The sequence below is a fragment of the Carlito syrichta genome, unplaced genomic scaffold, assembly GCF_000164805.1.
Source record: "Carlito syrichta isolate Samal-C Ts95f unplaced genomic scaffold, Tarsius_syrichta-2.0.1 Scaffold288958, whole genome shotgun sequence".
Classification (NCBI taxonomy): Eukaryota; Metazoa; Chordata; class Mammalia; order Primates; family Tarsiidae; genus Carlito; species Carlito syrichta.
In genome coordinates, this window is record NW_007233054.1 from 6,339 (window position 1) to 32,980 (window position 26,642).

A 26,642-nucleotide genomic window follows, 5' to 3' on the forward strand; every position below is an offset into this window, starting at 1 on the left:
GAACAGATTACAGCATCCACAGAAGGCAGGAAGATGTTCTTTGATATACAGTCACGCTCTGTCTAACGTTTTGCACAATGACAAACTGCAAATACTACAGTGGCCCCATAAGATTATAATAGATCTTGACAATTCCTATTGTCAAGTGACGTCATGATGATCCTGACCCTGTGTAAGCCTAGGCTAATGAGTGTGATTGTATCTTACTGTTTAACAAAAAAGTTTAAAAAGGAAAAAAAAATTAAAAATTCAAAACAGAAAAAAGCTTATAGATTAAAGATATGAAGAAGAAAATATGTTTGTACCATTGTACAATGTATCTGTATTTTAAGCTAAGCATTCTTGCACAAGAGTTCAAAAGTTTAAAAAAAATTAAAAGTTGACAAAGTAAAAAAGTTACAAAAAGCTAAGGTTAATTTATTTTTGGAAAAAGAAAATTTTAAAAAATAAAGTTAGCACAGCCTAAGTGTATGGTGTTTATAAAGTCTACAGTCTTGTACAGTAATGTCCTAGGCTTCCACATTCATTACCACTCACTCACCCTAGACAACTTCCAGTCATGTAAACTCCATTCATGGTAAGTACCCTATACAGGTGTAACATTTTTAATCTTCTTTATACCATATTTTGTACTGTACCTTTTCTGTGTAGATTTGTTAGATACACAGATACTTACCATTGTGTTATAACTGCCTACTGTATTTAGTAATATGCTGTACAGGTTTGTAGCCTAGGAACAATAAGCTGGACCATAAAGCATAGGTGTGTATAGGCTCTACCATCTCGGTTTATGTAATTATACTCTATGGTGTTTGCACAATAGCAAAATTATCTAAAGATGAATTTCTCATCTTCCCCACTGTTAAGTGATGCTGGGATGTACATATAACCTGTCCAGAGGAAGCTTAACTTCCTTTTCAAATCACATGGTTTGAACTTGAGTCTTAGTCTTTGAGAGTATATTTCGCTCCTTCCCACTTCCAGAGCTCCCGGGATGAAATTCTACTATGACCTTTAACATACAGAGTTTCTATCTCTTTTATGAGACAGTTATGGGCCCAATGATGGAAAAGTTCATGCCATGGTTATTCCAATGCATTTGATGATGGTGCAATGATCAAAAAAGATGCCAGTGATGACAATTGAACGTCCCTTTGCCTTCCCAGCCTCCTTCATATATTCTCAGGCATAGGATGACAAAGGGAAGTCCACGAGTCACATGAAGAAAGACTGTAGCCATGGGTACACGATCAGGAGCTCCTCTGTTTGAACTCACTCCCACTCTCCTTTCCATTACCCTGTCCTGTTTCCTTCTATGTTGTTCCTCCACTGTCTTGCCACTAACCACTTCCTCTCCCCAAGACCCTGCTTGATGACTCATTCCAGCCAAACCAATGCTCAGCCCCTGTCTGACACAGTGTTGGCACTCAAAACGTTGTTGAATGAAGTTAATGACCCTTAAGCTCTCCAAGGCAAAATTTTAGGGTGTTCTCTTTTTGAATGAGATAATGCTTCCATGAGTGGGATGCAAAGATAAAGGGGTTTGGAATGACGTCAGCCTAGGTTTGCACTAACTTGATTTAAGACATGGCGTTAATTAACCTCTTTCAGCTGCCAGTTCATCAGCTATACAAAAGGAAGACAGAACCCTCTTGAAGAGTTTTTGTATTAAAAGAGATAGCATATGTGAAAATGCCAAGCATAGTGCTTGGAACTTACATAAGTGGTATTTCCTGCTAGTAGTATCCTAGCAGTGATGCCAAGCTGTCCTATGTGACATCTTTAGGACAATAAGAAATAAGGAGTCACTAATCTCTGATGTGGTTGAATTTCTTAGAGAAGATAGAGATAAACAGCAGTCATAGGGAATAACATTGTTAGAAATTTTTAAAGGAAATGAAGGTGTCTGTGGTTAATTTTCTTGGTTGGAGTTTAAGAGGAAATTCAAGTTGTCCATTAATTATACTTACCAATGGGGTCTAATTGGCAACTACCCCAAAATGAATAAAACAAGCGGGAGTCAAGAGAGAAAAACGGCAGGCATCCTGTCAAAAAATAAAATCTTTGAAATTTCTACAACCCAATGGTTGCACACACATTTTATTAAAGCAGATGGATTACTCAATTTATATAAATGTATAGCAGACAGATTACCCAATTTATATAAATGAATACATGTGATGGGAACTCCAGTTGCACATTCAGACCTATGCAAAGCATCACACAGCCCTTCTGCATCAGCTGTATCTCATCTCGTCACTTCTTCAATTAAACAGGTACTTCAAATCAATATCCCCTTTGCTGGAGTAAGTATATTTCATTATTGTTTTTCAGTATATATAACTGCTGTGGTGGTGAAAGGGTCAAATGAGATAGTTCCTGTTAAGCGCTTGTACGATGCTTAGCACTCAGTTAATCTTCAAGAAATGTTAGTTGTTGTTATATTAACTATAATGATAATTAGGAATCATTCAATTCTGTGTCTTCCAGGACAGGACAGAAATTGGATTCTTCTCTTTCCTCCCATTTATAACATTTTTCTCATTTCTGAAGAAATAAACCTTCTATTCTCAAATGATTAGCAACATTTGACTTAAAAGAACTATATTTTCAGAGGCTAACCTACTTATTTTTTTAAAGGGTAATTGAAACAAATGCCAACATGTCACTTGACATGCATAATATTATTTATTGGACCGATTTCTGCATTCCCCTTTCTTTTTCTCTCACTAGCCATGATATTGGTATAACTATGTATCTACATCTATGACTATATCTATTTATTATCTCTATCTATCTATCTTCAAAAAAAATCATCAAAGTCATTTCCTTATAACTGGTAGGTTTCTTACCAATCTGGCTATTCTATCCCAAACTGGAAGATACATTTAGTGGCAATATCATGTTTCTGGAGTTGCTGACCTACTAAACAAGTTAGCCTTCAGCCAGATGGCTCATTTCACATCTAGGCCTCAGAGGGCAACCTCATGAGTGCTAGTAGCTCTGCTCTGCTCCTGTTTTGTTTCTTCCCTAGGAACAACAGTTAGGGAGAACTCCAGATCCTCAGGTTAGGGCTTTAGACCCTAGCTTCCCAGAATAAAGCTAGCCCTCTAGAGCAGCCTCACTTGTGGCAGTTGTTGGGAGGTAGGGGTTTGGTGGGGGGAGCTGGTTAGTGAGAGGCATGTAGGGCCTCACCCACTTTTTAGGGAGCATCACTTGGTAATTTCTCAGTGCCCATACCCTGGCATAACTGCCTTTTCATAAGAGTGTACTCACTGGGGAAAAAAAACAAAGCAATATCCCTTGTAGCACAGAATGTAAGGGTTGGTTCCTCTGGATTCTCAATAGTTTGAAAAATAACAAACCAAGAGTAACTACTGTAATTTTCCAGAAAGTTCCTAATTAGTGTGTTTTTGAGACATAAATTCAGCTTTTGAGCACATACTCCCCAGACCGCTCTACCACTGAGTATGGCAATTAGACCACTTGCTTAATACTATCAGCAAAGCTTCAAATAGACAACAACAACCTCAAAACCCTCCTGGAAATGTAGCACAAGCATTTGGAACTGAGCACAAAATTGGCTTGGCTATGTCTTTCCTACAGAGTGAACAGCACGCTGGTATTTTCAGTTCATTTTTACCCCAGATACCAAACCCTAACGAACAAAAGTTTCAATGACACTTTAGTGAAGTTCTCTTGACAGTACTTGTATTAGGTTCTTTGTTATGTTTTCTTGTGTGCCTACAACATATAAAGCACTGTAGGGGTAGCAAGATAAACAAGGCATAGCTGTATCCTAGAAGACCTTAGTCTGACAAATAAGTTTATAACAACTAGTGCTTATAGAGTACTCTTTGAAACAATGTGTGATTTGACTGATATCCTTACAACTACCCTGAAGAGGATACCATTTTTACTCTCATGGACCAATAAGAAAACTGAGGTGCTTAGAGCTTTGCTTGCTGCTTTATGATACAGTTCTATGCATAGAGAGAGGCTGTAGAACTCAGTGGTTCAACTCAAATGCAGACTTCTCGGGTGTGCCACTTACTAACAGTCTGACCTTGAGCCTATTTCTTGACCTCTTTGCACCTCAGTTTTCTTAGTGGTCCATGGGAGTAAAAATGGTATCTTCTACAGGGTTGTTGTAAGGATTACATCAGCCATATCATACATTGTTTAGAAGAGTGCTCAATAAGCACTAGTTATTATAAACTTATTTGTCAGACTAGGGTCTTCAAGGATACAGCTATGCCTTGTTTATCTTGCTACCCCTACAGTTCTTTGTATGCTACAGGCACAAAAGAAAGTATAGCAGAGAAAGAGCCTAATACAAATATTGTCAAGAGAACATATAACAGAGAAGTCAATCACAATTTAAGTTACAGATATCTTGAGTTCTTGTTTTTGCCACATTTAAGAAAGCTGAAGAAACTTGATATATATTTTTATTTCCTATGAAACAACTTAAAAGTATTAATATTATGAGTGTAGAGGAGCCACTTTTCCCACAGTGAGCACAGGGACAATATTCAATATAGAACAGCTGTAGACTGAGTTGCATTGTATTGGGGAGGAGGATGCTGAGAGAAGAGAGCTGGACTTGGGGGGGACCCAGGAGCAAGATGAAGAAGCATGATGAACAATTCCAGCTCTAAGAGATTTTCCTCATGGTCAGGATATAAATGCAGGACGCTTTCAGTATACCCATTATTTTTTAAATTTCATTTTTAACTCACTATGGTCTCACTATGTTGCCTAGGCAGGTCTTAAATTCCTGGGCTCAAGCAATCCTCCTGCCTTAGCCTCCCAAAGTGCTGGGATTATAGGTGTGAGCCACCACGTCTAGCCAATATCCACATTATAATAGGATATCTGGTTATAGCTAAGGATTGGGAATAAATTGAGATATTTTGTTATTCAACTTTAAAGAGGGGAGATACTTTTAGTTCTGACTTCAACCATTATCAAATGTAGGCATCAAATCTGTTGCATTGGTCTCATAAATGTTATATACATCTTTTATATTTGATTTTAAAATATTGTTCTCTACAATGTGTCCTTAATCAGCCTCTCTCCTCTTAGGGTTCCCAACTTGATTCTTTCCTTTTGTTTTAGAAGGAGTGGAGGATTGCCAGAAGGTTGAATGAGCAAGAGAAAAGAAGGTATATTAAACACAGTCTGGTGGGTTTCTTATCCACAGGTCAAGAATGATATTTGAGGGAGGAAGGTGCTCGACTCTCATGTCACATGAACAGTCTGACTACTTCAAAAGGTTTTTCCCTTCCTTTCCTTCCTCCTTCCTTCCTTCCCTCCCCTCCCTCCCGTCTCTCTCTCTCATTTTTAGTAAAGTGTTATCTTTTAATCATAAAAAAATCAAGCAGTTTTTAAAGGTATAAAGTGAAAAGTGTAACTTCCTGTATTCCTTCCCCCACTTCAAATCTCACTCCCTAGAAACTGTAACTAATAATTGTTCACCTGTGTCCTTTTAGGTATTTTGTAAACATATATATGTAATTAAAAAAATAAATGTGATTATACTAAACATACAGTTGTATAACTTTTAACTGAAGAAAAAAAAAATTCTTTACTATCTTTCCATATAAGCCCAAAGAGAACTATTACATTATTTATAACAATTTCAGATATTTCACTATATGCTTACATGTAATTTAACTAGTTGCTTATTGACAAATCTTTAGATTATTTCCATTCTATGATTGTAAAAAATATTGTAGTAACCCACCAAAAATGTGTAAGTACATGCTTTCATATAAATTTATTGACATTAAATATTTTTAACCTTTGCTTTTGCCAATTTGGTAGGTTAAAAAATTGTCTTAATTTTTATTTTTTTAATTATGAATGATGTTGAGTATTTGTATTTCTTCTCTATGATCTTCTTGTTGATGTATTTTGCCCATTTTTCCGTAAGGCTTTTCACATTTTTCTTTTTTGTTTTGTAGATATTCTTTGCATATTATGGAAATTAGCCCTCTGTCATAGTTGTAAATGTTTTCCTCACTTTACCATTCGTCTTTTAAATTTGTCCATTGTATTTTCTAATGAGTTTTTTAAACATTAAATTTATTTTTTGCTGAAACTTAGCTTGTGTGGATGGAAAAGTCACAATAGCTCTAAGTTTGATATTATAAAATGATGAAAGGTTAAGCTACTACATCAGAAACAAAACAAAGAAATTGTTTTATATATATAAAGTATCAAGATAGAGATGGCAAAGTTTACTTTCAAAGTGCTTGCTTGTGGTTTCATTAAGTCTGGAAGGAAACAGATACTCCTAGGCTTTGTTCACTTACCAAGATAGAAGGGAGATCTCAACTGTATGTAGAACTATCATTTAGGTTTGATTGAATAACACAAGCTAAAATTAAAAGAAAAACGAACTAGAGTTGGATCACGTGTATCTTGATCTCAAAACAAAGTGACCCGATTCACTATTTATTAAGAGAAACTCTAGTAATTATCTTTTTGTAATTGTCTTCAGCAAACAAACACATTCAAATATATATTTACTGGCATTCAAGACTTCAAGAGTCTTTCAGGACTGGCTGTATCTTGCCAAATCATTAGTTATAACTTAGGGGTTATTAAAGTGTAAGGCTGTCAAATGGGATAATTGGTATAAAAAGGCTTCAAATTCCTCATAAACTTATCTGCTCATCAGAGTTTCTTCAAACATTTCCTCATCAGAGTCAGAAGAGGAGCTGTTCTTATCCCCTAAGATATGTCTCTTGTCCTTTCCCCCGCAACAGGGCCAAAGTCGTTATTACCTTTTCTTTCCAGGATGGATTCGAGAGGCTGACTAACCTCCATTCTACTGCCTGTTGCCAAGATTACAGTCAAGTGTAGATTACACAAGAATTATTTTTCAGGGATTCATCTGTGAAGGATTAACACCAAGAGTAAAGTATCATAGAAACATAGATATGTTTTCGTATCTACTTTTCATATTTTGGGACTTAAATGTTACCAAATGATATGTAACAAAATATGTACTGTAGGATCCATTAGGGAATGCACATGCATTATGCATGGCACCGTTATGTCATTATTTTCAGGTTAAGGGGATCTGTTTTGGGTTTATTAACTTAAGAAGATAACCAAACAAGGATGATCTAAAATAATCTATATCCTCTTAGGCAGCTTGTCTCAATCTGATTTCCAGAGCTAGTGCAAGACATCAACTACATAGCACTGAAAAGCTCACAGGTGAAGAGTTAAAGGACAAAAGAAGGATAGTAGCTACAGGAGCAAATTATGGGCAGGTCTCTCCAACAAGCATGTTAGAACTTACAGGCATATCTTATTTATGAATGGCAGGTACATTTTATCTCATGTGACAACTCCAGCCAATTCTTAATGGCCATCAGGAATGCTCTGTGAAAAATATGTGGCAAAACCTGCTAGGTGTCCCCCAATATCTTCCTTTCTTTCATAGTCATAGATTTTTAGGTGACTATGTGTTTACCCAGGACAATGATTACACTTTCTAATCCCCTTTTGGCTAACTGTTAACATGACAAAATACTGAGGCATCCCGCCAAAATGGTGTGTACAGCTTCCTCACCATGCCTTTAAAGGGAAGGGCTGAGCCTTTCTTTGCTCCTTTTTCCTGATTGCTTCTGGCTAGAACATAGAGGTAATGGTGAGCTCCCATGCCCCATGCAAGCAGTGGTGGCAGAGCAAAAGAAAGAAGGAATCCAAGTCCTCACAACATTGAGGCTACCATATCAGAGGAACTGATGTTCAGAATAGCACACAAATGAAGTATAAACTCCTGTCTCATTGAAGCATTCATTATTTGGAGTCACTGTTACCACGGCCGAACTGGTGTCCTAAGGCCCAATGGTACTAAGCTGCATGAAAGTTCAGTGAAAAAACAAAAATGTTGCTAGGTTTGCAATGCTGACCATGGGCAAGGGATCCCAAGAACTCCCGCCAATTTAATTTCTCACTATAGAAATATACAAGTTACTTCAAAATGGGAAACTCTCCAGAGGAAAATTCTCATTAGTAAACTCATACCTTATACCTTCCTTTCGTCATCTTCCTCCCTCTCTGTGCTACTGCTGACCACCCCAGGCTTGGCCTCTCTTTGTTGGTATAAATGCAAAGAAATGAGACTGACTTAACAATCATGCTAATACATAAATTACATATATATATAAATATATATATATATACACACACATATACATATATAGAGTATTTATAATATATTTTGTTTATATATAAATGACTACAAACTTTAAAAAGAGCTTCCCGAGAAACTATATGTCTATTTTCATTATGCTGCCATTGCTAAAACATTTTTGGAATTTTTCAACACTTTTATATTTCTAATAATAATATGACTGAGTCAAATCACTTAAACTTTTTACTGAACACTTGTTATGCACAACATTAATGTCAGTGTTGGCATGAGAGATGTTGGTAGATTTATTGAGGATGTCAGTTAAGCTCTTTACATAATCTCTGTCAAATTTTCATGATAAGCTGGCTTCATAATTTAAAAATAGAAAAATGTAATACATACAAGGGATTTGCTATAATCCAGGGAAATGAAAGACATATATCAGAAATGGAATGTGAATTTTTTAGAAGTGCTGCTACATGAACTTACTAATTCACTCAAGATTTATATTACTCCCTGTCCCTTATTACCAAAACAATTCTTGGTAATTTATGGAATAAAAATTACAGTTTCTTTGCATTCAATTTAGCTCTTTATTCTGCTAGACCCTTGAATTATTAAAGCATTTTCTGGACAATGCCTTCTAGTGAGTAGGCTCTCCAGGGACCCACGGATAAAGCAACCACATTTCTGGGCCCTTGCCTCTATCCAAGTCAACTAATAACTGTGGGCCACAGGATTTCTCTGAGCATCAAGGACTCTGACAGAAAAGCTCCCAGTGTTCAGCACATTTCTGGAATCACTGAGCCTTGATATAAGCAGTGGTGCTAAGAGCAGGTACTGCTGAATTGGCAATTCTGATCTGATTTACTTAGTGAGTCAGTTCTCCCCAGTAAGCAGGTCGACGTGTCTCTACAAATGAAAAACAGCTTCCAAGCCAGGCTTGGTGGCTCAGCCTGTAATCTCGTGCTTTGGGAGGCTGAGGTGAGTGGATTGCCTGAGCCCGCGGGTTCGAGACCCGCCTGGGCAGCAAGACCTCATCTCTACAATAAATCAAAAATTAGCTGGGCGTGGTAGCGCATGCCTGTAATTCCGGCTACTTGGAAGGCTGAGGCGGAAGGATCACCGGAGCCCAGCAGGTCGAGGCTGCGGTGGCTGGGAGCAGCCACTGCACTCCAGTCTGGGCGACAGAGTGAGACTCCAACTCAAAAAAAAAAAAGAGAAGAAAAGAAAAACAGCTTCCTTGTAGCCATTATAGCAGAAAGGTCCATTTAAGCCATTTACAATTTTCAAATAGTCTGAGAACTCTAATACAGACAATGGCTTATGCACATAATCACCCAGGAAAGAACAGGTTTAAGATTCAATGCAAATGAAGTTACATAAGGAAGAACCTCAATAGCAAGAGACATTAAGATCTGAAGGGTAACTTTTACCTGTATAATGACAATTTGTACACCCAGTCCTGAATTGTGCCCTACGTTTTTTAAACTAATTAATTAATTAATTATTTACAAAAAGATCTGAAGGAGGTACCAGGGCTGAGATCCAACCTGTGCTATGAATTTAGGGCACCCAAATCTTCACAGGTTGTTAGATACATATTTTGAATCCCACTGTCATTCATTAGTGATGTTTCATCTACATTTGTCTTTAAATTTGGACAGATTATCTTAGAAGGGTGTGGCCCTGCTAAGTGAGGAGTGGGCTATTGGAAAGATTTAGAAAAAGCAATAAGAAAACTCAAGGAAACATGCTTTGAGTAGTGTTTCCTAATGGATTCTATTGGTATTTGAGACAGGCAATTCTTCATGTAAAATTGTATTGCATATTGTAGGATGTTAACTTTCCCGTCTCCTCTCTCATGCCATTAATAAGCACCAGAAAGTGACAAACCCAAATCCACCCCACCACATTGTTAAATGTCATCCTAGTTGAGAACGACTGCAGCCACATTTCAGAATTATCACAGAAAATGGTAGTAAAGGAACCAGAATATAAATGACAGTCTTAAGTGCTTTTTTCTGATTATGGAAATACCACGTGAAACAAAATGCTTTAAAAATTGTGATGTGTGTGTGTGTCACATCACAGAGATGAGGCTTTTAAAAGAAAATCTCCTGTATCTAATTGGACTGTAGCAACTTTGATTTACCTGTGCACTCACATGTTCATGATGTTTCTATTTTATACAACTCAATAGAAAGGAGAAATATTTCCCACTATAAAGCACAATTTATTATGGGTAACATTCTGTCTTCCTGAGAGATATTATTATTGTCACTACTATTTTCATTAGTTTATGTGAGTAAGCACATAAACATATATAAATAGTTATGTTGGCTTAGGAACTTTAAAACAAAACATATTTCCCCCCAGAAACTTATAAATACCAATATCCTCAAATACCAAGTTTGATTATATTTTACGAATTCTGCAATCCTGTCTGCTACTTGTTTACTCAGAAACGCCAAGCCCATTTTATGCTGCTTTAGAAAAAAGGATTCTAGGTGTCTTCGTCAGATGAGGTCACACTCAAATGTCAGACATTACTCTGGGGCAAAGAAAGAACAGAGCATCAGATTCTCTTTCAAATGAACTATGAAAGTAGCAAAGCACTGGTTATGGACATTTAAACCTACCCAGACACCTGCACCGATTAATATTGCAAAATAAGTATTCACCAGGTCTGCCATGGGAAAATAATCTATTAGACTGGATTTAGTCTTACAAAGATTTCATTCTCAAGTAGGGAGGTAACAAAGACAGAAAATTCTAGCCTTAAAATGAAATTTCCTATACCCAAAGTTGATGTGCACAATATAATTAGATGTACAATCCAAACAAAATTTCCATTCAGCCTAACCTAACATTCAAATACAAAGGCGTTAACACCTTAATCAAATGGAGCCTGAAGAGAACTAGATTTCTGCCTTCTCCCTCTAACCTACTTTTCGAATAAAATGGTAAATTATAAGAAGAAATCTGATACTGCCCCAAATCTAATTTTTAAAGCTCTAGTCTGGGCCAATTCATATTCAGCGCAAGTCCCAACACCTCCAACAAGTAGCATACTCAACAATCCTAACTGCCACTTATGATCAAGCTGAGACACGGATAGAGCTTGCACCTCTAAAGAAAGCTTGCTTACATTTTCTCTGTTATTCTCTGTTTACTCAGGCAGGAGGGACAACTATAGAATGTATTTTAACAATACAGAAAAAGTAAAAATGCTTTTTAATAACCAAGAAATTAAGCCAAGTACTCTTTAACAAGTAATATTAACAAAGGCTTGATGATATGTGGCAGAGTATTAATTTATGCCTCTGTTTTTCCCTCTGGATTCTTTCCGTAACTAAAGGAGTAAATCGTTTCTCCTTTGTAAGTAAAGGCAAGTTACCATTTGTGGTAAGGCATGCAGTGAACACCTTGTGCTCTGATTGACTTTGGGTGACAGGGTCCGGGTCTCAGGTTGCAACCTGTAGCAGTGAGGCTACATAAAAATGGCACAAGGTTTCCCACTGGGGGACCACTGCACCACCGAGAAGGTAGGAAGAAAACCAAAGTTTCTGAGCTCCCACGGGCCAGAATCCTTTCAAATGTTAACTAATCTCATCACAACACTATGAGGAAGTATTATCCCTGGTTCACAGATGCAGAAACAAAGTCTGAGAGAAATAAGGTAACTTGCTTAAGGTCACAGAACCATGACAATCTGAACCCCTAGGTCTACCTGCCACTGTCAGTTTATACAACTGGCAATAGGCAAAGACTTCCTCTTACCTCCAAAGTTAAATTCTTCCCTTCAAACCCTTACAAGAAAGTCACCATTGCTGGGGAATTTTCTAATCTTCATTTCTAAGAGTTGCAATGTAATATTTGTTTTAAATAGTTTTGACTATCTAAGAGTAGAACTTGGGACTAAGAAAGACTGTTGTCAAATGTTTAAGATACATTTTAGCATGCAATAGAGTCAGTGCTCACCACAGCTTTGACCTCCTGGGCTCAGGTGATTCCTTCACCTTAGCCTCCCAAGTAGTTGGGACTATAGGCCTGCACCACAATACCTGGCTAATATTTTTGATTTTTTTGTAGAGATGAGGCCTTGCTATGTTGCCTAGGCTGGGCTCAAACTCCTGGACTCGAGTGATCCTCCTGTCTCGGCCTCCTAAAGTGCTAGGATTATAGGTACGAACCAGGAAATACTTAAAAATCTAGCCTATGTGTGGCCAGCACAACAAGTTTCAAAAAATGATTTGTTACTGAAATGTTTATGGATGAAACAATACGCTGTCTGGATTTCCTGCAAAAGAATCCAGAGGAGTAAGTAGGTGGTTGCGTGGACTGAGGAGACAAGATTGGCTACAGGCTGATCAATGTAGAGGATAAGAGCTAGTTACAGGGTTGTTATAATAATAGTCTCTAATTTTTGTATTTGTTTGAAATTTCTTAATGATAAACATTTGTATAAAATGTATGCTTGGGGCTTTAAAATCTCATTAGGATATAAAGATGCTACTTTCTGAAGTAGTCTCTTGGTCCTCATCCTTTCAGCGGGCACGTTTATTGAGCAGCTACTACGTTCCCAGCAATATGCTAAGTTGGTTCAATATGTGCATATGTGAGCAGCAATAAAATAAATATTAACAATTATTTATTATGGACCTTTGTTTACTTAGGCATTTCAAAGGTATGGTTTACCTTTGATAATTCATTTAACCATCTCTCTGCATCTCAGTCTGAGCTTTTAGATTAATGATTTTCGGTTCTCCTAAATGTCAGATATGACATTTATTTCATCCAAAGACACTAATGGTACTCTTGGGATATAGGTATAGAGAGGAAATATTAGGTTCCTTCCCTTGCCTCTCTCTTCCTCTTTCCTACTTGTTAGGCAAATTCCCAAATTGATGCCTGTTCTACCACCGCAGTTGAATATGGCTGGAAAAAACTCACACAACTCTGATGATATATGCTACTTTAAGTTTACAACCACAGTTATCAGGTGGGCTGCATGGTAATCCTACTTTGTCCTAGTTTGTTTACTCTTCCAGTCTCTAAGTTGACTGCAGTTCTTTTCTCTCCCCAGTTTCCAACACCTCCAGTTCTACACTCTCAGCTGATAGCCTCTGTATTATTTTATTGAGAAACAGACCACTACCTGATCTTCCAACTAGACAGTGTTTCATTCTGCTCACATCTGTGCTCATGAACTCTGTCTTTCCTCTTGTTCCTTTGTGCACAGAATCTCACCACCTTCTACCTTCTCAAGGATTTTGTTTAAAGTCTCTAGAGACTGGGCCTCAATGCTCTTTCTTTTCTATAAACGTTTATCCTTAGGGTCTCTCAACTAGTCCCCTCATTTTAAGGATGTATTGATGTCTCTGGATGACTATGGAGCATCCCTGATGTGTCTATTCCTTACCCTGAGCACTTAATTCACCTAGAATGAGACTGCACAAGGACAGAAAGTAGAACAGTGGTTACCAGCAGCTGGTGGGAGGGGGCCATGGGGAGTAAGTGTTTAATGAGCAGAGTATCAGCTTGGAATGATGAAAACGTTCTGAACATGAATGATGGTGATGGTTGTACAACAACAATTTGAATGTACTTTACACTGCTAAATTATACACTTAAAATGTTTAAAGGAGTAAATTTTAAGTTGTATGTAGTTTACCACAATAAAAATTTAAAAGATCATATAAAATTTAAGAAGACAAGTAAATCTCTCTCAATATGTGTGTGTGTGTATGTGTGTATAGTGCCAAAAGATCTATACATATTTTAAGAGATGTTATCTATGCATTACTTTTGAAGTTGAATTGAATTGTAGTAACGTGTAGTGTGACGTTCGCTCAACCATGCTTCCACCATTTTCTTTGACTGTTCAGCCTGTCGCATGGTGACTCTAGCATTCATTTGATCAATGCCATCTTTTGAGTGAAAGTTATTCTTCAAATGTGTACACATTTTTTGGCACTCTGTATATATGTAATATATATATAACCCAACCACTTTTTCCTCCTCTGCTAACGCCTTCCTTCTTCAAACCCCTGTGAACTCCCACCTGCATTATCGGAAAAGTCTCTTGAAGGCATCTCCTTGCTTTTTGTCTTCTCCTATCTCAGTTGAATCTATATGCACAAAAGCAGGGTGATGTTTGAAGGCGTAACCGAGGGCCCGTAACTTGCCAGATCTAAACTTGGTTAGAATAAACTCCAGTTTTTCAACAAGCTTTCTCTGTTCCTCACTGACCCCCAGGGACTTTGTTTCTGCTTTCCTTTCCTCAGAACACTCTTTCCATAGCCCACCCCTCATTTTATTCAGGTCACTGTATGAATGTCATCTCTTTGTAGAGGCCATTCCTGATCACATAGTCTAAGGTATCTCCCAACACACACATGCATGCACACGTGTACACAGAGACATATCTTATTCTGCTTCATTTTTCTTTATAGCACTTTTTACGATCACATATCATGTATTTACTTGTTTTCTTACTTCTCTGTTTGCCCCTATTGACTTAAGCTCAATGAATTGTTTATTGCAGTTTTTCTAGACTGTATCCATGACTGGTACTTAATAGTTTTCAATGGTCATTTATTTACTAAAGGAATGATTGCGATTGTTTCTTGCATATTAAATTTGAAGTGTTGAAAATTGCAGATAAAAGAGTGTTGTGAAGCAGGTAACTGCTCATGTCTGTAAAGATTCTCTTTTACGTTCAAAGCCCATCAATCACGTATAACAGGACAAATGCTTCTGTCCTGCCAGTAGGAATGCTTCAGTTGGCAGTAGAAATGCATGGGGGGAGGGGAGACAATGAGATCATGGAAGCCAGCGTGCCCAGAAAAAGGTCAAACACCTGGTGCTTGGAATATGCTATTAGTGATCATTGTCATACTGATGTGAACAGGTTGAGGGTCTCAAGCAGGACTCATTTAATATGTAAGGGAAATATTCTTCAGAAAATTGTGTCATTAATGTAAGAAAATAGGTTTGTTTATAGGAAAGTACAGTATGCAGGTCACCTCTAAGTGATGAGGAGGTATGACAATTTAACAAGGAAAATGCTGAGGAGATTCAGACATCTCTGGCGCCATCTTGGGCATAAGAGTTGGTGGACAGTGTTATTGTGGTATAGTGTTTGATTTTCAGGAAACTGAGTTCCACAGTTGTATTTTAGATCTTCTAAACTTTTGAAGCAGGAAATGAAAAAGTAAATGGAATTTTCAGGATGAACTTATAAAATAAAATTTTATTTTTAAAAGAATGACATAGTGTCTAGATTAGAAAGTAGATTTGCTATTCTAAAATATTGACCAGGGATTGCATTAAAGGTTTGTATCCATGCTTGGTTGTTTTATGTTATGACCAGGTCAACCTTTATCTGTCCTTCTTAGTTCAGTTCTAGAGGTTTCTGTGTTCCTGGTGGGTACTTTGCTGCTAACTGAACAGAGACCTCAACATCCTGCTTTATCTACTTTAAAGAGCCTAGGTCTCTTCTTAGCTCTGAGGAACTTGCCACTCCCTCCCTGCTTTGGAGCTGAGTACAATAATGAGGAAAGTTGACCTAATGACTTGTGAGTCACTCAATTGTACAGTGACCTATCACCTCATGGAAACCTAAGGGCCCTTGGCAATCATCAAGTTCAGGGGTAGAACTGGTGTACTATAGCTCATGGGCAAATTCCTAACCCTGCCCCTTTTAACTTCCTGTGACCTCAGGGACTTTCCTTGGTTTTTTAACCACCCTTTTACCATTTAATTATATTCACTGAAGAGGAACTTGCGGGTTTCTATGAAGCCACAAATACAGTGCCCAAAGTAAGTCCCCTGGTGCAGGGGTCTGTGCCTCTCCCCTGCTTTGGTCCCTAGACCCTGACTGGTTCTCTCCTTGTCAACGTGCCCATGTGCATCTACCTGCCTTGATAAACTGGCAAGGCATCTCCATAAGTGGGATGCCATAGTCCCTGATGATCTACCCAAGGACTAGCATCTGTAGTGGCTCCTCGAGCATCCTTGATGTCCTGGCCATCTCCCTATCCTGTTCTTCAGCTCCACGCTGCTTGGCTCTGTTGTCCATGAGCCTCCCTGGGCCTCCCCTGCAGGGTCACTCACACATACAGCACCTCTTTGAGTTCTGGAAAGGCACTCCTCCAGGCACACACATGACAAAAGGGTACTCCCTCTGAGATGACCAATAAGAAAAAGGCATCTTTTCTTCTGGGCAGCCTGGAAGGCACAAAGCTTGACTCACAGAGCGCCCTTTGGGTTTTAACTCCTGCTCCCATCGCCTTTGCCAGATATGTAACTCACACAACAACACACTCACCACTGCTCCCTGCACTACTGACCAACCAGCCCAGCTGCCACGTAGGCCTGGCACAATGACAAGCTTTGCCTGTCTGGACAGGTTTAGTATCATTACCAAGTACTGAACTTGACCCTGAATTTTCTCCTTGTCTCCCAGTTCCCATCTTCTTCAGCTTCCAGCTCACTCCTACTTAAGCTCTCCTTCTTAATGTGATGGTGTAAAAAAAAAAAAAAAAAAAAAAAAAAAAAAATTAATGCTGTAGCCTATAAAAACCTAAATAGATAACACTATTTGCCCATCCTCTCAAATATCACAGTGAAATTCAGTTGTGACCAATCACCCACTGGTCACAATGATTTGTTACATTTGATCTCTGCTGGTCTCTGGATCGTTTTCTAGCCTTTTCTATACATTTGTCCCCAAGATGATGTTCATTTTGGGATAATACTATGTATCTACTTTCCAAAGACAGTTGGGGAAGGGCCTTTCCTAGTACAATTTTTGTTTCAGACCTAGGTCAAATTTTATTATTCTAGACTGTGAAAAATATGAAAGTATGACATTTGACAGCTTAACCAGTAGCAGTGGTCCCTAAAAGGTAGAATCACGAAAGAGCATATAGGAAGATGTGGTCTGATAGATCTGACATCCCAGTTCTAGGAGGAAGATGGAAGTAAGAGGATCCATTCAAGACAGTAAAAAAAAAAAAAAAAAAAATCCAGAGAAAAGAAAAGTGATTTGGACAAGTTGAATTACAGTACACTGAACTTTTGAAAACTTATTTAGCCAAAAAGAATCTTTTGTTCTTTGGAATTGCAGACTTTGGAATTTCAATCAATTAGATCAAAGTTTCCCTGATGGTTCACATAATTACAACAAAGTTTGAGCTTGACATGCAGCCTCAACTGTTACTTTATGAAAACAAATTGAATTTTATTTTGTGAGGAAGGACAGTAAGTTGTTTTCATACTTCGATCATATTTAATTGCAAGCCACTTACTGGTTTAAGGAGAATTGCTGTTTTTTATTATACTAATTTTCGCAGTTAAAACAAATATTTCTACAATAAAGATAGCATAGAGCATATAAGATATAATGTTAGTATAATTAAGTGATACATATACATATATACATATATTTAAATACATATGACTCTAGAGACAATGAATAATACATACATAAAATTAAGAGGCAGAATTAAAATTTAATCAGGATAGTTTCACATGTTTTAGCTTAGAAAATGTTCAGTTTTCTTGAAATACTTTGCATAGCCAGATTTATGCTAAGATCAAAACCTGATTTTTTTTCTTTTTTGACCACCAAAAAAAAAAAGCATAATAAATAGAAACATTTCTTCTAGAGTGCCTTTCCTCCTTAAAGTACTGTGCAAAAGATGTAGAAAAATTTTGGAAAGTTTGTGTGCATTCACAAACCCCTGGTGGGGTTGAATTTTTCGTACATTATGAATGAGCTGGAGTCACTAATTGTGTAATGAAATCTTATGCCTCCAATTGTCCCCCTTTGGATGACTTCCTCTCATTCTAAGCACTGGCCCAACAGAAATTATGATCCACATTTGAAACTTTCTCAAGTTTTTATACTAATGGTTCAAGGTATACTTATAGTTACTCACTTTTGCCATAATTCCTGCAAGGCATGACAGTGGGAACAATGGTCTACTTACTTGTGTTTATCTTCTGGAGTGAAATATGCTTTTCCAGTTGTCTCCGAAGTTTCACCTCTGCTCCATATTTCCCAGTGGTCCCGTTGTCGGCCAGAATGAAATGGGAATGCATGCTGTTGAGAACAGTGAGCTTGCTCATGGGATTGGACATGGTCTGGTATGGCCGGACGACCTGCAAGGTATCAAAATGAAGAGACAGAAGTCAGAGAAAAGAAAACAAGCTAGGACAAGGAGAATCAGACAGAGGAAAACAGGGAAGAAAAAACATCAGCTCTTTGGTACAGTGAACATCCTTTTCTTAATATTGCTTTGGGTAGAAGCAGGATTTGTGGTAAAAGTTCCACTTAAAGAAAAACTATGCTTAAAGAAGTATTTATTTATTGAATTCATACAGAAAATAGAATTTGTGCTTCTATTGTACTCAAAAACTGGCATGCCAATGAATATTTCATTCTGAAGTTGATCTCTTATTTGCTAATGAACCAAAATAATTTTTTTTTTTTTTTTTTTTAGTTGGAGTCTCACTCTGGCACCCAGACTGGAGTGCAGTGGCCGCTTCCGGCCACTACAGCCTCAATCTGCTGGGCTCCGGCGATCCTTCCGCCTCAGCCTTCCAAGTAGCCAGAATTACAGGCATGCGCTACCACACCCGGCTGATTTTTTGATTTATTGTAGAGATGAGGTCTCGCTGCCCAGGCGGGTCTCGAACCCGCGGGCTCAGGCAATCCACTCATCTCAGCTTCCCAAAGGCATGGGATTACAGGCTGAGCCACCGAGCCCGGCTCAAAATAATTTTTAATACTAGTTATTTTGTTTCTTTCTTTCCCTTCTCTATCGTGTCCATACTTTAATAAACACAGCAGAGCAACTGTGATTCTAGAAAATGTCAGGGGCAGGGTGGGTGGGGGTGGGGATAGGGGGAAATGTGATATTTTCTGTCAATCCCATTCAGTGATCTGAAGTTCTATCATTTAAAATAAACATTGTTCTTAATAGATACCTCATTGAAGTGGAAATCTTGAATGTAAAATAATTGTCTCAAGAGACTAATATGAATTAGGCCCAAAATGTTCACTTCTGTCTTATTCTACTTTTTTGGTTGTTATTTTAATTTCATGGTGAATTATACTACCTAAAATAGAGCAATTTCAAAGTAGTCCTTCAGATTTTTGGAATAAGAAGAAAAGCAATACTTATGGTAAGCTAGTTGCTTTATATACATTATCTATACTCCTTACAACAATCCTGTAATGTTCATTTTGTAGATGAAGAAACTGAGAAATTGAGAGATAAAGTAAGTTTTCCAAGAGTTTACTACATTTACAACCAGAATTCACACCCAGGTCTGCCTGATTCTAAAATTGATGCCTATTTCCTTTTCCCACACTGCTTTAAATCAGTGGAATCATAAGATGATGTGTTGGAAATCTGCTCACGAAATATTTAGCTGGGAACTTCACTCAAGACTTCACTCAAGAAGCTCATTGTTACACGGTCTAAGGACGGCTATCACGGTACAGAATCATCAACATTGACAAGACAGAAATAAAGGCTACAGGGTTTTTATTTCTGTGCCTTTGTGCTGGGTGTACGTTAATTATAGTGTTGAGATGCTCTAGTTCTTTCTCAGTATGCAATAACTCACTGTGAAAAGCTGTAGGAAGATTGATTAGTTTGTTAAAGAAATTACAAAGTGATTTAGTAAGGGCAGTCTTCAAAGGTGACGATCTCATGTAAGTCATATTTTAGACCTTGATGCTAACCCAAAACCCCACATTTCTATGTGACTGGCAAATAAAATGTACTCAGTAAATAGTCAATGAATGAACAGGCAAACTTGAAACAGACGTGCTTTTGTTCAAAGCTAAAAAAAATTCTTTCTTTTCTGAATTGTTTGGGAATTGATCTAATTAAAATGTGAAACATAATTCTGAGTTTTTTGAGATAGTTGTCAGTCTGATTAATAAATACCCCATTTATTAATGTAACATTAATATAATGTTAATTCATAGCTTTATTTTAGGTATTTCTTATTAATAAAGGATGTTCATAACCTTTTTGATCATTATCTCTAGTAATCACATAGAGCAGTGATCAATTACTCCTTTGTCTAAATAAATGCATGAAAGTGCCCCAAATATGGAGACAGTGCTTTGCTGATCCCAGCCTGAGTTCTTTATCGTTGGAAGAGTAGAGTGCTTATTGTTGAAATTCCCTTTTTTTTGCTACTCATTTTTTTTATCACAAAGCATTCATTCTACAGAAGAGCATAAGTTAATAAATATTAATGCTCTCTTGAAAGAGGCGTAGCAGAAAGACTTTCTCCTATTCTTAAAGTGCCTCTGTGCTGTGCTTTGGACAAAAGAAAATGTTTTAGTTACTTTAGTTACTGTTCTCTCTTTCTAATAGCAGTTCCTGCAAGACTCCTTGAGAAGGAGGGGTAAGACACAAAGCAGACTGTGAGAAGCAGGGGACAGCAGTTTTCTAAAGGTTAAACTGTGTGTGATAGTGAACCTCAGGCATTTGTGCTGGCTGAGACATGAGCCCACATTTTAAAATTCCTAGGAATCTACTTAAAGACTATCAGTGAAAGTGAAATTCTGAAATGAATAAAGGAATGAAAATGATTCTGGGCTAAGCTGTTGTATTCTCTACAATCTGAGAATAAAAGAAGATAATTAAATCATCTGACTATGTTCTATACACAATATCTTTTCTAAGGACGTCGATGCTTCAGTCTTTTGACTTTTGACCTTCTTTTCTTGTGAAACATAACTCAGCAGCTCTTTGAAAATACTGCACATCTGAATTAGTCATGGCAAGAGGGTCAAATTTACAGTGTCACTCATGAATTTTAATTTCTTCCTCTTACTGATCCTCATTTCTTTAGATCTTATGTGAAGGCAAGTTAAAGGTGATTATATTTTGGCAGAGAGTTTGTCTGTTGAATAATAGAGGATATAAATCTGAAAAATAAGTAAAACGCCCTAATTTATTTTTCAGCCATCATTGGAGAAAGATGTGCTGGATCCTGGAACAATCTAGAACATATGAATCATGGAGATTTGTCTGAATCCCAGTTCTGCTAATGGCTGTGTGAAAATCTTTTAATCTGTGAAAGGGAAATGATAAAACCACTTACCTCTTGAGGATTAGTTGAGATTTTATGTGCAAAGTACCTGGCACCATGCCTGGCTCACAGCAGGCATTCTATAAAGGGTAATTCCATCTTCAACTCTGCTCTATTTTACCAACCTTAAGCTGATTTTCCAATTGTAAATTAGTGACCAAAATGAAATGACATGAGACAAATCAGTGACTTTTCTTTTGTGGTGAGAGATTTAAATTATTGTAAGTAAAGAAAAAAAAATCAGCAATCTGTTGGCAAAATAAGCAAAGTGTTTTTTCTTTGCCATGTCCTCCCAAGCATCTAAGAGAGTGATGGTCTGGAACTATTATTATGATGATTAACTGAAAAGTTAGAAATACTTCCCAAATACCTCAGAGGAATGCAATTTGGTCTAACTTCTCTACAAAATGCACTTAATATTCTTCATAACAAACATGCCAGCAGTCTATATTTGTTTGAGTTATAATTTACATATCTACAGAAGATTTGCTGATCTTCCTGTTATGTTTTCCAAATAAAAAAATAATTTTTTTTTTTTTTTTTGAGTTGGAGTCTCACTCTGTTACCCAGACTGGAGTGCAGTGGCCGCTCCCGGCCACTGCAGCCTCGCCTGCTTTTGGGCTCCGGCAATCCTTCCGCCTCAACCTTCCAAATAGCTGGAATTACAGGTGTGCGCTACCACGCCCGGCCGATTTTTTGATTCATTGTAGAGATGAGGTCTTGCTGCCCAGGTGGGTCTCGAACCCACGGGCTCAGGCAATCCACTCACCTCAGCCTCCCAAAGGCACGGGATTACAGGCTGAGCCACCGAGCCCGGCTGAAAAATAATTTGTTAATAACTCGAATACAAATGAATTTCTTCCTCTAAAAAAATTTTTGGTGGTAATATAGCCACTTTCATTGTTAAGTACTCATAAAAAGAGGACAATAATTTTGGAAATGTGTGTATGTGTGTGTGTGTGTGTGTATGTGTGTTGAATAAAAATACTTATAACATGCTCATAATTTGCAGTTATATTAGATGACGGTAGCATGTTTCTCAGCAAAGGTTTCCTGAGAAAATCAAGTTCTAGTGCCCTTTAGCATCCATTGCATAGAATAGATCACTTTCTCTCCTAAAAATATAGGATAGTACAGGTTATGTACCATCCTTGGGAGAATTGAGAAGACAGTCACTCAAATACTTTTTTGTGTTTTACAGATCATATAAGAAACCTGCACTGGGAAAGATCGAATCATGTGTGAAAGGTCTTCATACTGGGTGAGTTTTCCTGATTGGTAAATCTAGTAGTGTTTATACCTTGAAGGAAAATTTGCTTAGAAGTAGATTTTAGACACTTAGTACTTACTCTCTGAGCATCATGAACCAAAATACATCCAAGTAATGAGATTTTGTCCCTAAAGTGTATTTGAGAAAATTCTTCACTCATTAATCCACTGTACATCACTTAGTACTGACTGATTGATAAAATTCTGGTTCTACGCTCTCTATACCTTGGCTTTGAAACAAGGAAATCCTGTAAAATGATGTAGGGGCTGCTTATGGGTTTAGTAGGAGGTAAAGACCCTTTTATGTAAGGCATTAGTAGGTTAATCATCATTGCCAGGAAGAGATTGATTCAAAGATATTGTGGAAAAACTGAAAATCCTTCATGTGCTGGTGCCAGAGTGCTGAATTTATCTTTCCTGGATGGGCTGAAATCAGTGATTTGGAAGCTGATCTTAGACATCTGCTTGAGTTTTCCTAGCTACTTTCATGCATGTTCTGATCTCACCCAGGAGTATTAAGCAGAAAGTCAGGAGATGGGGGCTGTATTTCTAGTTCCTCTAATTACTAATTTGTGACCTTGGGCAAGTTTCTACATTCATTCATTCACCCATGCATTAAGAAATTCTTAAGGAAATGTAGTATGTGATAATATTATGCTGGCTTGAGAGGACACATAATTATGCATTAGATAATATCTCACAATATCTGTTCAAAATATATTCGTTGAAAAAACTTTTTGGACAATAGTTTTCTCATCTGTAACACAGAGGACTGGACTGTAATGTCTGAAGGCTTCTTACCTCTAAAATTGATCTGGACAGCCTGTGTTAAAAAAAAAAAAAGTACATTTGTTCTTGTCAAGTTAGTGCCGAACAATGACCTTCTACCTGTGTTGACTACCAAAAGAAAAGTAGTTCTCTCATGTCCTGGGATCCTTTCCATTTTATGATGGTTTCTGCAATTTGGTGACCAGGGAAACAGTTTGATTCCTTTTCTGAACAGAACTGAATTGGACCAAATCAGGTTTTTGTGCCATCAATCACAGGCCTTCTACAATCCCAAGCCCCGTTACCTAGTGAGTTATATATCAACGTGCCCCAGGCAAGAGGCAGGGTGGGGATGTATGGCCCAAAGAATCATTCTTTCCTTCCTAATGTCACCGTGACTTTAACTGAGCTTTCATTGACCACTTACTGCATGCCAGACACTGTGATAGACACTTTCCTGTGAATTTACCTATTACGTGCTTATTTTATAGGTGGAATTGTAGGGTCTCAGAAAAGAGGTCTTGGCCAAAACTGCCCCATGAATCACTCTTTTTTCTAAACCACATGCAGATCTTAAATTCCTTTACAGGCGGAGAACATTAAGAGGGAAGACAGAGAATCCAATTTGATTTCAAATGTAAAAAGGATATTGTGGTTGGTTTTGCTGTTGGACATTTTTTGCCAGTGGCTCTGCTGGGCATTAAAATCTTTCTGACAGCTGATGAGATTCTTTCCAGATGAATCATCTAGAACTGTATGTATACAGAGGTCACGAAAGACACCAGCAGGCAGCAAAACAGAGTTGTGCTTTGGCAAAAGATAAAGAAAAGAAGTGTTGAGGTTCTCTTAGGATCAAGCATCTGTTTCTGGGAAGGAAGTGGGGAGGCCCCTGAGAGGTGGGAAGCAACTTGTGTCTGAGATAAAGGAACATGGGGACCAAGAGAATGAAATGAGCAGAAGAAAGCCTGTGTCCTCATAATCACAGAGATACCTGAGTCAGCAGGGACACTGGCTGGTTCTTTCCTGTTGAGGCAGTGCTACTGTAAGTGTTGGTATAAACCAGGGTCACACTGAAAACTAGATGCAGACTCTCAGCTTAGCAATCCGAACAAGAAGTCAGCAAACCCAGGCATCCGTTTTCAAAGAACACCCAGATACTTTATGATTCCCACTAAAATCCCTGGGAGTAACAATTACATCTTTCTGTAGCACTTTGAACTTGTGCATCGCAGAGAGTGGCACAGTGTCGTTTCATGCCTTCCACTTTTCAAAGGGACTTGCCTTGCTTTGCCTCGTCCTGAGGGAAACCCTGTACCATGCAGCTGCAGGGACTCCTGACAGTAGGAAAAGGCTCTTGAGTTCTGAAAGGGGTTACATCTTCTAGAAATCACCATGTGTCAATGGGGTGATTTTAAAACATGTTCAGAAACTCTCTAAAACTCTTTCCTTAGTCTATGTTGGATTCAGTGACTTACTTCTAAGGGATAGAATAAAACAGAAGTGATGGTGTGTGACTTCCCAAACTAGGTCATAAAAAGGTTCCTCTTAGTTCTCTCTCAGTTCACTTGCACTGTGGGCAGCCAGTGGCATTTTGTGAAGACAATTATGAAAAGTATCCATTGCTAGAAGCTCCACTCAACAACCTGTGAGTGAGTTATCTTGGAGGTAGGTACTGCAACCCCATTCAATCCTTCAGATGATGAAGCCCCAACTAACATCTTGACTGTGATCTCAAGAGAGACCCCAAGCCAGAGCCACCTCTAGATAAGCCACTCACACATTCCTGACCCTCAGAAACTGTGAGATAATCAATGTTTGCTGTTTAAACCATTGTGTTTGCAGTATTTTTTCTACACTGCAATAGATAACTAACTTGATAGTGGATTTTTTTTTTTTTGAGTCACAGTCTCACTCTGTTGCCCAGGCTAAAGTGCAGTGGCATGACCATGGCTCACCAGCCTTGACTCCCAAATAGTTGGGACCACAGTACTGACCACCACACCCAGCTACCTTTTTAATTTTTTGTACAAATGAGGTCTCGTTACATTGCCAGGGTTGGTTTTAAACTCCTAGGCTCAAGCAATCCTCCCACCTCAGCATCTCAAAGTGCTGGGATTATAGGCATGAGCCATTGCACCCAGCCAACAGTATATTCTTGCTATTATCTTCTCTCTTCTTTAAGGCTTCAAAATGTATTCTCTTTCCTTTATTCTGAATGGGTTGATGCATAATAATTCTGTGACCTCTAGACCTCTCCTACCGCCTGCTCTAAGTCCTCTGTGCCACCTGGCATTCCTCCTCTAGGTCCTGATCTGTTCTGATTTCTGTTCCATGGGGATGGCACCTAACCCCGTCCACTCTCCTCATACCTCTGACTCAAATACCATCTCTTCTCCATGCGGCAGATGATCAAACTTCTGCTCCTGTATACTTGCCAGTTGAGTTACCCTAAGTAAGTTATTTATCCTCTGTGTCTCAGTACCTTAATATATATAAATGAATAAAAATTATTATTATAATCACCTCATTGAGGTAGTATAAGAATTAACTGAGATATAAAACTCATAGAATGATTCACATAGATACTCATATAAAGAGAGCTGTTGTTACTATAAAGAAGAAGTATTGATAATAGATAGGATATGGTCTTGGGAATGAGGTGCCTAGGTTACAATCCAGCAACATCCTTGCTAGTTATAGAACACTGAGCAAGTTACTTAATCTCTTAGTGTTTAGTTTTATTATTGATAAGATGAGGAAGATAATAGTAACATTAAAAATGATAACGTCTTAGTGCGAATTAAATTAATTTTGTTCTTTTTCTTCAAGTTTGGGCCTCACTCTGTCACCCAGGCTGGAGTACAGTGGCACCATCATGGGTCACCGCAGCCTTGACTTTCTTGACCCAGGTGATCTTCCTGTCTCAGTCTCTCAAGTAAGTGAGACTGCTGGTATGCGCCACTGTACTCAGTTAAGTTTTTTACTTTTGCAGGATGAGGTCTCATTATATTGCCTAGGTCGGTCTTGAACTCCTAGGCAATTGTCTTGGGCTCAGGCAATTCTCCCACTTCAGTCTCCCAAAATGCTGGGATTATGGGTATGAGCTACTGCACCTGGCCTAAGTGAGTTTATCTATGTAAAAGTTTTTAGAAGGGTGCTGACACTTGATACGCTCTACAAAAGTGTTGATATCATTATTGTTGTAGTTATTATTGTTGTTATTATCATTTAAGTGATAAATGATAAACTTCCAGGCTAAACCTCTTCAACATCCTGACACCAATCCTCTGTATATATGCTCTTTTCTCTTCTCCCC

General features: G+C 38.0%; 1 protein-coding gene across 1 annotated transcript in view; it reads right to left on the reverse strand.

The window, feature by feature from the left end:
- Positions 1-1,970: 1,970 nt before the first annotated feature.
- Positions 1,971-26,642, reverse strand: part of LOC103256128 (transient receptor potential cation channel subfamily M member 3-like) — a gene marked incomplete at its 3' end in the record, with an annotated part of 55,535 nt that continues 30,863 nt past the window's right edge. The window contains exons 6-7 of the mRNA XM_008054019.1: positions 18,160-18,331; positions 1,971-2,045 (exon numbers count right to left, since the gene is read on the reverse strand). Coding sequence (XP_008052210.1) covers positions 1,971-2,045; positions 18,160-18,331 — 247 coding nt within the window. The remainder of the gene's footprint in view (positions 2,046-18,159; positions 18,332-26,642) is intronic.